Source organism: Palaemon carinicauda, chromosome 11, assembly GCF_036898095.1.
Source record: "Palaemon carinicauda isolate YSFRI2023 chromosome 11, ASM3689809v2, whole genome shotgun sequence".
NCBI classification, from domain to species: domain Eukaryota; kingdom Metazoa; phylum Arthropoda; class Malacostraca; order Decapoda; family Palaemonidae; genus Palaemon; species Palaemon carinicauda.
The window spans coordinates 103,669,542-103,685,826 of record NC_090735.1 but is presented as its reverse complement, the minus strand read 5'-3'; the positions used below and the strand labels follow the sequence as shown (position 1 = coordinate 103,685,826).

Genomic DNA, 16,285 nt, shown 5'->3' with positions numbered 1-16,285 from the left:
GTCCCTGGTTAGGCTGGAGGAACGTAGAGAGTAGAGGTCCCCTTTTTGTTTTGTTTCAGTGTTGATGTCGGCAACCCCCCAAAATTGGGGGAAGTGCCTTTGGTATATGTATGTATGTATGTATGTATGTATGTATGTATGTATGTATATATATATATATATATAATATATATATATATATATATATATATATATATATATATATATATATATATATATATGTATATATATATATATATATAATATATATATATAATATATATATATAGATAATATATATATACTGTATATATATATATATATATAATATATATATACATATATATATATATATATATATATATATATATATATATATATAAATATATATATATATATATAAATATATATATATATATATATATAAAAAAAATATATATATATATATATATATAAATATATATATATATATATATATATATATATATCTATCTATCTATCTATATATATATATATATATATATATATATATGTATAGATATATATATATATATATATATATATATATATATATATATATATATGTATAGATATATATATATATATATATATATATATATATATATATATATATGTATAGATATATATATATATATATATATATATATATATATATGTATAGATATATATATATATGTATAGATATATATATACATACATATATATATATATATATATATATATATATATATATATATATATATATATATATACATATATATATATATATATATACATACATAAATATATATATATATATATATATATATATATATATATATATATATATATATATATATATATATATATATATATATATATGCATCTTGCCGTAGAGCCTGAGGATCCGGGACTGGTGAACAGTAGAGTGAAACCCATTGTTCAGTGATGTCACAAAGAAATTCACTGTCGGGAAAGCCCTCAAAGTCAGCACTTTGTAGGTTACTGGATGATTCAAAGACCCCTCGAGGACTACCATCTGAGAAGCTCTGCTCTGATGACCATGAGCACATTCGTACTTGTCCGGAATGAATTGAGCTGATAGGGAAACCAAGTTGTCTTCTGCTCAATTTAGCATGAAAATGCTAAAAGACAGAGGTGCTATGAAAAACAGGCACTGTCCTGTTTGTTGTATGTTAGCCACTATTAAAGTGTTATCATTTGCCAATCCCACCAAGTGACCCCCAGGAACTGATGTATCTGCTATAGGGCTACCCTCATCTCTAGTAGATTTAAATGACGGTGCCATTCGGACTCTGACCAGAGACCACAGGCTGTGTAGTAGAGCATGTGGCCCACCCCACTTTCTCTTGATGTATCTGAAGAGTATTAAATCTGGGGAAGGGATGAGGGGGTCGACACCTTGGCGGAAATTCTCTCCTGTTAAACGCTTGTTAACAAAGGATTACAAATTTCTTTCAGTAGGAAATGATCATAAAAAATTTCCTTGCAGTATAGAAAATTAAAAACATCTCCCTTTAAAAGTAAGGAGCACTTAAAATCAAGCCAATGTGAAAACTTTACAGAAGGCACATTTAGTTCAGTAACCCTGGTTATGATTACACTAATATACAATACCTTATTCAAAATTTTTATTGACTAATGTTCTAAGCTATCAAAAGATCCTAACCTCATCATAATTAGCATCATTCAGATCTTCATCATCATCATCATCTTTTTTCTTTCTCTTGTTCGGAGGGGCATGTCGATCATCAGAAACATCATTTGCATCACGTGCTGGACCAATATCAGAACGAGTAGTGAACCCTGTTGCTCTGAAAATAATAAAAAACTATAAATCTTTATAATAAATTGGTAATTAAGAATGAAAAAGCATAATTCATTAAATCACAAATTTTTTAAGTAATGTATTTTTCCGAACTATATACATCCGAGTCCTTTTAAAGGACTAATTTTTTTAACGTCAAAATATTTAGGTTCTATGCTAATTTATACATGAAATTAAATTGCTATTATTTGATGTAAAAAAAATGACTAATTCGTAAATAATTTGTATTTTTTCCCAGTGATACAAACCTTTAGCTATTTACTAGGGGTATTACTTTTAGCAAAGCTGAAAGGAGGAGCTATTAAAATTTTAGCGAGGGTTAACTACCCATTCCGCTAGTTGGCGGGGGTAGGGGGGGTAGCTTACTACTGCTCCCACTCACACACCTGTCATTTAGCTCACTTTGCTTGAAGGTAGGACTTCAAGGTGGATAGGGCTGGTGGGTAAGTTTGTATAAATAGCTAAAGGTTTGTATCGTTAGGAAAAATACAAATGATTTATGAATTTGTCATTTGTTCCATGACTGGAATACAAACCTACGCTATTTAAGAGGGGTAACTCACCCATTAGGAGGGTGGACATCCCTGCCAATCTGGCTTTTTGGCTTTACCCGGGGGCTCCTTATTCTGAATAGGTTTGTACTAGAAATAAGGAGTCCCTGCACCTTGCTAAACCTTGCTACACAAGGTCCGCGGCCTACGCAAGCTGTGTGTGGAGATATTTAGAAGTGTGACTGTCTAGGTAAAAGTTATTCCGAGTCTTTGAAGGAATAACTGTTATATCAAAGACTTTCCCAATACCACCTCGCCAGGGTATGGGGACGCAACAGTATTAGCTTAATGCTAAGTACACAAGGAAGCAAGGTTTACCATCAGTGGTTTGAGGTCGGCTTGTGCATAGAACCCAGGATGCTGCTTTCCCCAAGAGAGGGGAGGATGAAGAAAAGAATAAGCACCAGTTAAAGCTTTTCATTCACGCAGACTAAACCCGGGTAACAGTGCCCTCAACCTTCTGCTACTTGTCCAATAATGAACTTGAGGTAACATACCAGCTGTTATGCAGCCACCACATGGCAGATAGGGAACGTATCGAGCCTCCAGTGGGTCACACCTTGAAGGTAATGGGCTGTGAACGTATTCTGACATTTCCACATCGTAGCCTGTAGAACCTGCATCACTGAGAAGTTTCTCTTGAATGCCAGGGATGTAGCTACGCCCCTGACATCATGAGCCCTGGGGCGATGTGATGGAGGAGGGTCCAGATTCAGGGCATGGTCTATGACCTTGCGAATCCAAGCAGAGATGGTGTTTTTAGTGACCCTCCTCTTGTTCCTCCGTGCTGACGAAAAGTGCAGGCACACGAGGATGGGCTGCGGCTGTTCTCTCAGATAAAGCCTCAAACTCCTCACTGGGCCGAGTAAGAGATGATCAGGGTCATCAGTTACAGAGCGGAGACTCGAAATCTGGAAGGAGTCGAATCGGGGATCAGCCACTCCTGGATTCTGAGTCTTGGCTAAAACTCAGGGACGAAGCTAAACGTTACCTTCCCTCATCCCCTTGAATGGGCGATGTCGTATGAGAGACCATGAAGTACACAGACTCGCTTGGCCGAAGACAAAGCTAGTAGGAGCACCGTCTTCCAAATGAGGTGACAATCTGTTGCCTGGCATAATGGTTCTTAGGGAGACCTGAGAACTCGAACCACGTTCCATGGGGGAGGTCTCACTTCAGACTGAGGACAGGTACGTTCATAACTCTGTATGAGTAAGGAAAGTTCTACCTATGAGGAAATGTCCATTCCATTCAGTCTAAGGCCAAGGCTTAAGGCTGAGCGATAGCCCTTAACCGCCAAGACTGAAAGGCGCATATTACTGGAATTGTGGCATCGAGAGGAGTGATACCCCTTCCACGACACCAACCACAAGACTTTCCCCTTTACCTGGTAAGACTGCTGCTGATGAGGTATCCAGACATCCTGCAAACAACTTGTTGGGAAAATCCTCTCTGCGTGAAGAGATACTGGATAGTCTCCAGGCGTAAAGTTGTTGCAAAGCTATGGCTTTGTGGAAAATGTTGGCATGTGGTTGTTTGAGTAGATCGTGTCGCAGAGGGAGTTCTCTTGGTGACTCCGTCAGGACTTGCAGAAGGTCCAGAAACCATTCTGCATGATGCCATAGCAGAGCTATGAGTCATTGAAAGGTTGACCAATGTTCTGGCCTTGTTGAGTGCCCTCCTCATCCGACAGAACAGGGGAAAGGCGTAAATGTCGATGTTGTACCACCGTTGTTGGAATACATCTTGCCAGAGAGCCTTGGGGTCTGGAACTGGGTAGCAGTACAACAGGAGCCTGAAGTTCAGGGCCATTGGGAAGAGATCCCCAGTCAGAGAACCCCACAAAGTCAGGACTTTGTTAGCTACTAGATGATCCAAAAACCACTCGGTACTCCCTATCTGAGATGCTCTGCTCAGATTGTCAGCAAGCACATTCCTTTTGCCTGGGATAAAGTGTGCCGATAGTATCATCGAGTGAATCTCGGCCCATCTCAGTATCTATGGCTAGATGGGATAGGGAGCTGCGAAAAAGTAACTCCTTGTTTGTTTTGTTGATGTTGATATAAGCCATTACTGTAGTGTTGTCACTCATTACCACCACCGATTGGCCCGCCAGGAACTGGTGGAACTGTTGAAGGGCCAGAAAGATAGCCTTCATCTCTAAAGATTTATGTGGAGGTACTCTTCTGACTCTGACCAGAGGCCTGAGATTGTGTGGTGCAGCATGTGGGACCTCCACCCTTCTTTTGAAGCGTCTGAGAACAGCATCAAATCTGGAGGGAGGACGAGAAGATCCCACCATTCGAGGTCCGTCTGTTCCGCTGATGGGGATCAGGATGTCCGGGGAGTTGAAAGCCTGATTCCACCGGGACTTTAGTCACCACTGGAGAGATGGAATACTGAGGCGACCGGTGGGAACTAGATGGTCAGCCCAATTATCCTGTTGTCTGATGGGAAGGCTTTGTGGAGATTGGTGTCTTATATCATGCCTAGGTATACCAGTCTCTGCGTAGGAAGCAGGGAGGACTTCTCGAGGTTTACCATGATCCCCAGACCTTGGCTAAACCTCATAAGTTTGTCTCTGTGTTGAAGAAGGGTTGACACCGAGTACGCTAGGATTAGCCTGTCGTCCAGATAACGGAGGAGATGGTTGCCAATCTGAGTGCCCAAGATGACACCAGGACGAACATTCTGGTGAAGACTTGAGGTGCTGTGGAAAGACAAAAGCACAGCACCTTGAACTGGTATTTCCTGTTGTCTAGGCTGAATCTTAAGAACTTCCTTGAAGACGGATGGATTGGGATCTGAAAGTACGCATCCTTTAGGTCCAGTATGCACATGAAGTCGTGTGGTCTTACCGCTTGTCTGACTGTGTCTGCTGTCTCCATGCTAAACAGAGTTTGCTTGACAAACTTGTTCAGACCTGAGAGATCGATGACTGGTCTCCAGCCTCCAGACAGCTTTTTCACAAGAAAGTCGACTGAAGAAGTCTGGGGACTCGTCAAGGACCTCCAGGAGAGCGCCATTCTTCAAAAAGGTCTGGACTTCTGCCCGGAGGGCTAGCCCCTTTGCTGATCCCATCGCAAAGAAGTCTATTATCACTGGATTCCGGATCAGAGGAGGGAGAGATGTTGTGAACAGGACGCGATACCTTGAACGAATCACAGAGACTGTCAAGGGTTTGGTCCTGAGTTGCTTCCACCTGTCCCAGCAACTTTGTAGGCATCCCCCCACTGGTGGACAAGTGGGGGAATGCCTATCCTAGGTTTGCGGCCTCTAGGAAATTTTCCTCCCCTGGAGGACTTTGTGCCTTTCCTGTCCGGTCAGTACTGTAAGGGCTTTTTAGACACCACTGTCTTTGCAGCTGTCTTGTTCGTCAAGGTCTTAGCTGGACGGGATTGCTGAGGAGCTGTTGGTTTATAGGGCTTGGATGTCAAAGCCCTATGGAGGACGGAGACCCTGTGAGACTTCCTCCATCTCTCAGCAGGTTGTTCCACATCTTTTGGCTCAAAAAGAAAGGAGTTCTTAAGCCTAGCGATCTTGGCATTAAGGACCTGCTGATGGAATCTCTCAGACACAGCATCTCGACGTTTCAGGATTGTGTTTGCCTATAAGTTTGAGACTTGATGGGCAAGAAACTCGATGGTGCGAGGGCTTGAGGGAAGGAAAGTTTCCTTAGCTTTCCTGGTGTGTTCTTCAGAAAAATCCTCGGTTCGTACCAGGATTCCCCGGGTCCCCAACCAAAGATCAAGCCATGCAGTAGCCTGCATGGTATACTTTGTGACCTCTTCCTGGTTGAGGATCTTGACTGCCGAGAAAGTGATCTGACGGTTGGAGAGCCTCTCAAGAGAGACTCCCATGATGAGCTCTTCCAGAGAGTGGTAGAGTGAAAGACCTGGATGAGGCTCGTCCAAAACTTAAAAATACCTCCTCGCGTGCTTGGCGGTAGAGCTGGAGCGTTGAGAGGAGGAGAGCTCGGAGAGCTGTTGGGCGATCTTTGCCCGGGCACTCTTTAGCCCTTGAGACCAGGGCAAGGCTACACTGGTCTGAGAGGGCTTCTGAGTGCCAAAGGCATTATCTAAGACTGTGTCTTTGCCCTCCCATGGGGGTATATCTGGGTCGGTAAACCCGTTGAGTACCCTGATAAGAGTCAGGACTTGCCATTAGGCATGTTTTGACTTTTCCTCTCCCCCTCTGAAGTGAGACTGGCAGCAAAGTCTTCTTCCACCCCAGAGAGCTCCTCTTGGGGTGGGTCGTGAACATTCCTAGAGTGACTGGTAGTTCCTGAAGACCTGGATGTCCTTGAAGAGTACTGTACATTGGAAGTGTCTTAAGAGTCCTTTGATTCCTTCCGGGGAGGGAGATATGACTCAAGTATCGAAGGCCCGATGGAGTTATCCTTCTTGACTTCAGCCAGTGGTGGAAAACTCTGTGCGAGGAGAATTTTCCTCCGAAGGTGGAAGAGAGGAAATTCTGAACCTAGCGAGACTCCCTCAACAGAGGTGAGGCAATTGAGCGTCCGGAGGGCGAGTCAGGAGGGACAGGCCTCGAAGACCTAAAAGGAGTCGGTTTCATCCTAAGGGATATTACCGCATCTAAGACTCCTCTTTTTCTCTTCAAGGGAGAAGCAGCCAAGGTTCTTTACAGGAGAACTGCTGGTGTTATCAGATGTTGTGAGGTGTCCAAAGAGCAAGCTAATAAAAGCAGGCCCGAAGGCTTGCACAACTGCTCTGACCATGGCACTGAACCAAGGCTGTCTGCTGACAGTGGCACTGTCAGAGAGAGCTCCTGAAGAGAAAGGGATCAATGGATCCCTGTGAGGAGTCTTCACCTATAGTTGATGCTGTGGGTCCGCCTTCGAAGAGGGAATCTACGGAATCTTGAACCCTTCTGTGGAGTCTCTTCCTCCTTTTCCTGGCGGGTACGCTGTAATGCGTTTGTAGGGAGGGGAATGGGGCGATGGTGACCTGTCAAAAAGTTTGCCTTTTTGCTATTTTTGACTCTTGCGCAAGTGCGCAGGAAAGTACTGGTGTGTTGGCGAGTGTTGGAGAGTCAGAAAGTGCTTATGTGCAGGAGAGTGTTGGCGCGCAGGAAAGTGCTACACAGGAGAGCGTTGGCGAACTGCAGAGCGCTGGTGCGCAGATGAGCGCGGGAGAGCAGGTGAGTGCTAGTGAGCCGGAGAATGCTGGTGCACAGGCGGGTGCAGGTGCGCAGGTGAGCTAGAGTGCTGATGAGCTGCCGAGCTCTGATGAGCCGGAGGGGGCTGGCGCACAGGAGAGTGCTCTGATGCACAGGAGAGAGTTAGCAAGCTGGAGAGCGCTGACGAGTAGGAGAGCGCAGATGTGCCAGAGAATGCTGGAGCACAGGAGAGCGCTGTTGCGCTGGTGATCATAGATAAGCTGGCAAGCCGGCAAATGCTGGTGTTTCAAACGGCAAGAACGTGCTGGAGAGTGCAGGCGATCAGGAGATCGCTAGGGCATTAGAGAGAGATGATGCACTGGAGAGCGCTGAAGCACTGGGTGTGGAGGATTTATTTTTGTTTTATTTAAATTTTTTTCTTTTGCCAAATCCAGAGAGAGAGAGAGAGAGAGAGAGAGAGAGAGAGAGAGAGAGAGAGAGAGAGAGAGAGAGAGAGAGAGAGAGAGAGAGAGAGAGAGAATTTCATTTGCTTTAGTTTTGCTAGATCGCGCGAGAGTGTGTGTTTGTGTGTCCGCGGTGCGCGCCGAAGAGCAAGTGGTAGTTAGAAAATGATTGTTTGTGGTGAGAAAGACTGTTGGTACAAATGAGGTTGTTTGTTTACATTTTTTAGTTAGGTTACGACAGTGGTGAATGTTTCGGAGCGAATGCTCTTTTTATTGGACTGCAGTTTGAGACAGTTCGTTTGTGAATGCTGGATTATATTTTATATCATTTTTCGACCAGCGAGAAAGTGTTTATATATTTCAAAAGTAAGTACAGTTTTGTTTATCTTTGCTTGTAGTGATTGTGAATGATAGGAACAATTTATTATTTATCTTTGATTATAGTGCGATAGTTCAGTTAGCTAGGAGTGTTCGTAAGTGTTTTTCTTTTTATTTTGGCAGGCCGTGATTCCTCCTTTGGAGAGATTTTCTTTGAATGTGACAGTAATTGATGACGAATTGGCTGTAATAAGAAACTTGGCACGACTGCTTGGATTTGGATTATTGTTGATGACCTGGCCTGTAATTAATTGTGTTAGACTGCGCTTTTGGATTGCTGAACCGATGATGACCTGGCCTTTGTATTTGGATTGTTGATGATGATGATGATGATGATAATAATGATGATGAGGATGATGACTACCAACCAATTCAGCGAGGCAGTTGTGGCAAATTGCCACACAGTTTAATCTGTTATTTAAAAAGCTGTGATTGTGGTAGTTGCCGTAAAAGACTGTCGGCTCTGTGTTGGTGTTCATATATATATATTTATTTTTGGTGTTGGTGTGCGGTGTAATTTAAGTTTGTTAGGTTTTTTTTTTTTTTTTGCGTTTATTTGAATGGTGTTACGTTTTTATATTTAATGTTGTTTATGATTAGTGTTAAGTATTTTGAATGTGGATGGTTTTGATTGGATTTATTATAGTTAGTAAGAAATATATAGTTTTAAGGTTATGTTATATTTTGTTTATTTCGTCCTTTTTGTCTAAGAGTCTGGTTGTAGATTACGTAAGGGGAAAGTTTGTGCAGAGGAGACTATTTGTCAGTTAGTGTGATCAAGGGTGTGGGGGTTGTTTTTGCAACATCCCGCCACATTATTTTGGCGCCCGAACAGGGACTGCCGAGGTGGGATTGAAGCTGGACTCTTTGACAAAGGACTGATAGGATTAGGAATTAGATTTAAGGCTGAAAAACAGGTTGATAAAAAATGGAAGAACAGTTAAGGGTTTTGAAGGAGGAATTGCGGCTGAGTAAGGAGCGTGAGGAGAAGTTGTTGCAAGAGAATAAGTGGTTAAGGTGTGAGAATGAGGAGATGCATAGGAAACTGAGGGAAATTCAGGGAACTGTAGAGAAAGTGGAAGAATGTTTTGAGATGAGGATGAAAGAGAATGAGGAACGAATGGAGAACCGATTGGAAGATATGATGGGGCAAGTCATGGGGATGATGAAAACTATAATGGGTGAAGGTGCAGTCGGAGGAGTGTCCTCAGCTTCGGGTAATGGGTTGGTAGTGGAAGAAAAGGTTAAGGTAGGTGATAATGGGAAAGGAAGTGATAGTAGTAATAGTGATGGTGATATTGAAGATAAGGGAATTAGGCATAGTAAGGATGAACAGAAAGGTGAGAGGAAAGATGAAAGGAAAGGTAAAAGTGATGTGAAGAAAGAGAAGAAAAAGTATCAGGCTGATAGCAAGGACGATCGTGAATGGGTGAAAGTGGTAAGTAAGAAAAAGGGTAAGAAGGGAATGGTTAAGGATAGGAATTTAAGTGTGGAAGTGGATTCATTGTATTCAAATGAGGAAGAAGGTAACAAGGGAGTAGACAGTGATGATAGCAGTGAGAATGAACGTGATGTGTGTAAGACTGTGTTTATGAGAGAGGTACCTCGGTTTGAAAGGTTCAATGAGCATAGCAGTAGGGATGTATATGATTTTTTCAAGGAGTATGAGAGGTATTGTCAGGATAAGTATGGTGATAGTAAAAGAGTTTGGGCTAGGGAGTTAGGAGAATATTTGACTGGGTATTTGTTGACGATGTATGGAGTGATAATGAGTGTAGGGGACGTTGATTATGAAAGTGTGAAAAAGAGAATAATTGAGCAGGTAAAACGTATGAAAGGGAGTGTTAAGTATAAGCGTAAGAATGATTTTGATGAAGCACGGATGAATGCAGGAGAAGCGATATCAATGTACGTATGTAGGTTGGAAACTTTAGCTAGGAAGAAGTATGGGGATGAAGGTATAAATGAGAATAAGGAGTTAATGAAGAAGTTTTTGGCTACTGTACCTGAGAATGTGGCTGAGTTTGTTAATTTGAAACGGAAGGAGAAAATGAGGTGGACGAAAGAAAGATTGACATGGGATGATATTTTAGAGACAGTTGAGGATTACGAGTTGGATAGATGTATGAAAGAAAGTAAATCTGTGAGTGTAAGAACTGGAATGGAGGAAAGTGTGCCAGAATTTGTTAGTTTTAGAGATGCTGTTATGAGAGGACCGATGAGGGTAGCGGATAGTGTAGTAGATAGGAGTGTTAGGGCGAGTAATGTGGGAATACCTGTAAGGACAAATGAAGGGTTTAGGCAAGGGAATCAGGTTTGGAGGGATAGGAGTGCTAGTGCGCCGCAAGGTAGGTCAGGTAGTTGTATCCGTGAAGAGAAGTGTTATAGATGTGGGAAAGTAGGACATAAGAAGAATGAATGTAGATGGGCTCTAGGTGCTTGTTTTGGATGTGGTGAGGTAGGGCATAGAATTAGTGAGTGCAAGAAAGAGAAAGGGATAAAATGTTATCGGTGTGGTATGACTGGGCACATAGCGAGTGGATGTCGGAGTAATCGTACAAATGTGATTTGCGGTAATTGTGGTAAGGATGGTCATTATGCTAGAATGTGCAAGGAGCCACGGGGTAAGTGTACTGAATGTGGTGCAGATGGGCATGTAGCTAGGGTATGTAGGAAGAAGGGAGTAAATCAGCCAGGATGTTCGGGAAACTAGAGTGTAAGATGGTTCAGCTGGGTGAGTCCTCGAGTGTGTGCGGAGTGAATGTGATGCATGTTCGTGAAGGTTTACTACATGAAGACGTGATGGGCGAAAGAGCCTATGATTGCATGAGTGCAAAAGTAAATTTTAATGGAATAGAGCTAGTTGGTCTGATTGATACTGGTTGTGGTGTCAATTTAATGTTTAGGAATGCATACGATAAGGTAAGGGATGTGTGTGAATTTAGGGGGTGTAAAGGTGAAGTGAAAGGTATCGGTAATTTAAGTATGTCTGTGCAAGGAAAGTTACGTGAAAATGTTATGATTGGGGGGCTGATGATGGAAGGTAATGATTATGTGGTTGAGGGAGTAAATGACAAATACGATGTGTTGTTAGGTTATAACTTCTTGAAAAAATGCGGTATGATTGTACATCCTAGTGTAAATATGATAGAGATGAAAGTTAAGGGTAAATTTTGTGGGGAATTTTATTTGAATGAAGATGGTAGTGTATGTACGAAGGTATGGAAAGGTGTGCCGTTAATAGCAAAAGAAGGTGTTAAATTGTCAAAAGATGCAAGCAAGTGAGGTTGTCAGTGTAAAAGTTGCATGGCCGAATAGTCTGGGAATTGCCAATAGTGACAATTGTGAATATGTAGTGGAAGGTTCGGAAGCAAGTAATTTGGTGAAAGCAAGTGTGCATGTGTATGATGGTATTTTGAATTTGCAGGAGCCGAAGGTGTATGTGAGCTTGTTGCCGACTGTAAGGAGGAAGAGAATACGGGGTATACGTGAGGGTGATTGCATGGGATGTATGTATACGTTGGTCAATGTAGAGGATGAAAGGTATGTTAAATTGAGACGTGTTATGAAGGGTAAGATAAAGCAGGATGACGATTGGGACTATGAAAGTTTGAAAGAAAGAATTAATGTAGATGAGAATATAAGTGAGGGAGAAAGGGAACAATTGTATAGGATGTTATGGGATAGACGGAGAGTTTTGAGTCGCGGTGACGAGGATTGTGGGGGATCAAAGCTGCCTGAATTTAAGATAGTTCTTAGTAATGATACCCCCATATATCAGCGTTCCCGACATTTTTCTCCGCCTATTGCCAGAGAAATAGAAGAGCAGTGCCAGGAGTTAGAGCAAATGGGTGTAATAGAAAGGAGTGAGAGTGCCTGGAATAGCCCTATTGTACCTGTAAGAAAGCCGGATGGAAGTTTACGTATGTGTATTGATTATAGGAAGGTGAATGAAGTAACTGTTAAAGAACGTTTCCCAATGAATGTAGTGTCTGACTGTGTGTATAAGATGCATGGTATGAAAGTTTTTACAAAGTTAGATTTAGTTAGGGCCTATTACCAGATGCCTCTGGCAGAGGGGAGCAGGCCCATTACAGCATTTTCGAGCAGTAATTGTCATTATCAGTTTAAGAGATTAAGTTTTGGCCTTGCTAATGCGCCTGCTGCCTTCCAGAGGGCGATGAATGTAGTTTTGGCTGGGTTTGATAGACAGAAGGTGACTGTTTTTATTGATGATATTTTGATTGCTAGTGAGACTGTTGAGGAACATATGCAGTTGCTTGAAGCAGTATTAGAACGGTTGATAGAAGTTGGTGTGAAAGTTAAGCTTGAAAAGTGTACATGGTTGGCCGGGGAGGTGGAATTTCTTGGGCATGTGGTGAGTGAATCGGGTATAAGGAAGAGTGAAAAGTTTGTGAGTAAGGTGAGAGAGTTTCCACGTCCTCATACGGTGCGTGAGTTGAGAGGTTTTCTTGGGTTAATTGAATTTGGTCGGAAGTTTGTCAGAGATTGTTCGGGAATAGGGAAGCCTTTGAATGAGTGGACAGGTAAGAGAAATAGTACGAGACTGAAATGGGATGAGCGTATGATTGAAGCATTTGAAAACTTGAAAGAAGAGGCTGCGAGAGACGTCACTTTGGCTTTTCCCGATTATAGTGAACATGCGAGTATGCTAGAGTTATATACGGATGCTAGTGGGATTAGTATGGGTGGTTGCTTGGTTCAAATGCAAAGAATAAACGGAGATGAACAGTTGAGAGTGATAGCGTATGTAAGCAAAGCATTTAATAAGGCTGAGCGAAAGTATTCCACGATTGAAAGGGAGTTGGCTGCGATAAGGTTTTGCGTGAAAGCGTTGAAGGTATTTTTGTATGGTGTGAAATTTATTGTGCGTACTGACCATCAGCCCCTAGTGTACATGATTAGGAAAGAGTCTGTGAATGCTAGAGTTGCGAGGACAATAGAGGATTTGAATGAATTTGACTTAAAGCTAGAATATGTACCTGGGAGTAAGAACGTGATAGCAGATGCGATGTCAAGAATGCATGGTAAGATAGAAGAGAGTAGCGAGGATGATAGTAATTTTGAAAGGTTGCCGGAAGATTTAATGGTGGTACAAAGTTTTGAAGGGGATGACATGGTGTATAAATGTATTTTGTGTGGGTTAAATAAGGTTAAATTGAAGGGTTTGAATAGGGATATACCTGCTAGTATAGATGAGCTTAGAATGAGTGTTAGGAATGAAGTATCGAAAGAAATGGCATATAAGGAGGAGGATAGTATGCTTGAGGGTGAATTGTTATCAAAAGTATTGTTGGTAGTAAGTATGTTATATGGTGTCACTGTTTATTTGTATTTTGGGTGAAATCGTCCGATGCAGTACCGAGCAAATAAAGAGATTGAAAGGGAGTACTGTATATATTGAGGTTACAATGTAATGAAAGATGTTGCAAGTTGTTGAGTAAGAAGGAGGATTGTCTGAGTGACTTGAATCCGAGTGGTATGAGCATGGAAGATAGCGAAGATGACCATGGGTGTGATAAGGATGACCCTATTGATAGGAGAGTAAACATTTGTATGCATGGTGTAAAAGGAAGAATGATGACGTATGTGGGTATAAATGAGAATGAATACTGTAGTTTAATTGATACAGGTGCGCAAGTGTCATTAGTGAATATGTCTGTTATCAAGGAAATAGAGCGGTACAATTGGGAAGTGAAACGGCAATGTACGAGTGTGAGAATTCATGGGATAGGTAAAGGAAGTTTGCTAGTTTGGGAAGAAGTGCGTTTGAAAGTAAAACTGGGAAGTATGGAGGTGGAACATAATTTTATTGTAATGGGAGAGAATGAGATGCCTAGTTGTTTTTTGATAGGAATTGACTTTAAGATTGCATGATTTATCAGTTGATATTGGTAGTGCTTTGCTTCTGAAGAATGGATGTGAAGTAGTTGTGATAGAAGATAATAGTGTATTTATGGCGAATTTTGTTGGCATGGTTGATATTACGAGGAGTGAGGATGATCTACTGACTAAAGAGGAGGTGGAAGAAATGCACGATGAATGTGAGGAAATTAAAAGGTTACGTGAATGTATGTTGAATAGTATTGAGGTAGAAGAATGGCCGTCTAATTTAGAGGTGTATAAGAAAGTTAGTAAGAGACTTATTGTGTGTAAGAATATTGTTTATTTTCTACATAAAGGAATGGATGAAGATATATATGTTCCTGTGTTTCCAATGCATGCAGCAGTAAGTATGTGTATGTTAGTGCATGACAGATATGGGCATATGGGTAAGAATAAATTATGGGAATGCATGCGTGAGAGATTGTTTACACCTGGGTTGAGTCAGATATGTAAGGATGTAGCGACCACGTGTGAAGATTGCCAGAAAGGGAAGTATCAGAGAGTGCATGCTAATCCGCCTGTTTTGAGATTACGTATGAAAGAACCATTTGAGATGTTTGTGATTGATTGTGTTTCGTTGCCTGTGACTGCGAGAAGACATGTGGGAATGATTGTTATGGTTGATCACATGAGTAAATTTACCTATGCAATACCCATCAAGGATAAACGGAGTGAGACTGTTGCAAGAATGGTTGGTCAAGTGATGTTGCCGATGTGTGTGTGTAAGCCTGTGAGAATGTTAAGTGATAATGGCCCTGAGTTTGTTGGATGGGAGTTTGAGCAGATGTTAAGAGAATGGGGTATTGAACATGTGTATTCGACTCCTTATATGCCAAGTGCGAATGGGTTGGCTGAAAGGACTGTAAGAACATTAACTGAAATTTTGCGAATGATTAGTACATGTGATAATGATTGGGATTTGTATGTTGGTAGAGCATTATGGGCTTACAATGCAACAGTGCATAAGAGTACGGGTATGTCTCCAGGTAAGTTTGTGTTAAATTTTGAAAAGATAATAAGACCGAGGTTGGGTGTGTCGGAGGATGATAGAGATGTGTGGAGGAAAGCAAATAGGAGGTTTGAAAGCTTTAAAGTTGGTGAGAGAGTGATGAAAGAAGTAATTGAAAAGGGTAGAATGAATGTAAATAAGGTGCGTGATAAATTTGAAGGTCCCTATGAGGTGTTAGAAGTTGGTTCGAGTGGATTAAGTTACGTTTTGGGTAAGTTGTGTGTGGGTGGTATTGTGGAAAAAATTAGGGCCCACCTCAACCAGTTGCGTAAATAGAAAGAGGTACCCGAGTATATCCAAGAGAATGGGATGAGTAAATGGTTGAAAAGGAACAAGGGTGAACCTAGTATGTATGAGGACTTAGGTCTGGAAGGTAAACAGTTGGTGTTAGTAGAATATAAGAAAAGGAAGAATACAAGAGCTTTAAGTAAAGATGAAAGAAGGGGAAATTTTATAAGTAAAAGTGAGAATAGAAATAAGTATGACAAGGGTGTAAATGTGCAAGTGTGTATGGAAGATAAATGTGTTAATACAGATGAATCATGGCTGAGTATGAATGATACCTATAGTGTGTGTGGCTTTTCCTTAGGTGATGTAAAAGAAAGGATGATGAATGCGAGAGTGAGAGATAGGAGAATGATTAGTAGTATGAATGAATCTTTTGCTAAAGTTGAGAATGTTTTTGATGAAATGGATGAACTGTTTACAGAAATGAGTGTAATTATAGGGCCAGATGAGAACGAGGTAGATATGATTGTACATGATATATTAGATGATAGGGATTTAGATAGGAATAGTGTTAATGTAGCGAATGATTGTGATAAGGAAGAAGTGAATGAGAGAGTATATGGAGGCCCAGTTACTCGGAGTAGAGGTCCCGTTCCCGACTGCGACTGGGTTATGAAAAAAATAATGTAAGTGTTGTGTGAGAAGGATTTGGCAAAGTAAGGGGGGAGGAATGTGGAGGATTTATTTTTGTTTTATTTAAATTTTTTTCTTTTGCCAAATCCAGAGAGAGAGAGAGAGAGAG

The 16,285-nt window shown here is 41.3% G+C and overlaps 1 protein-coding gene across 1 annotated transcript in view; it reads right to left on the bottom strand.

The window, feature by feature from the left end:
- Positions 1-16,285, bottom strand: part of Prp6 (pre-mRNA processing factor 6) — a 120,666-nt gene that overhangs the window by 47,210 nt on the left and 57,171 nt on the right. Inside the window, exon 2 of the mRNA XM_068383228.1 lies at positions 1,670-1,814. Within this exon, the coding sequence (XP_068239329.1) occupies positions 1,670-1,814 (145 nt within the window). The remainder of the gene's footprint in view (positions 1-1,669; positions 1,815-16,285) is intronic.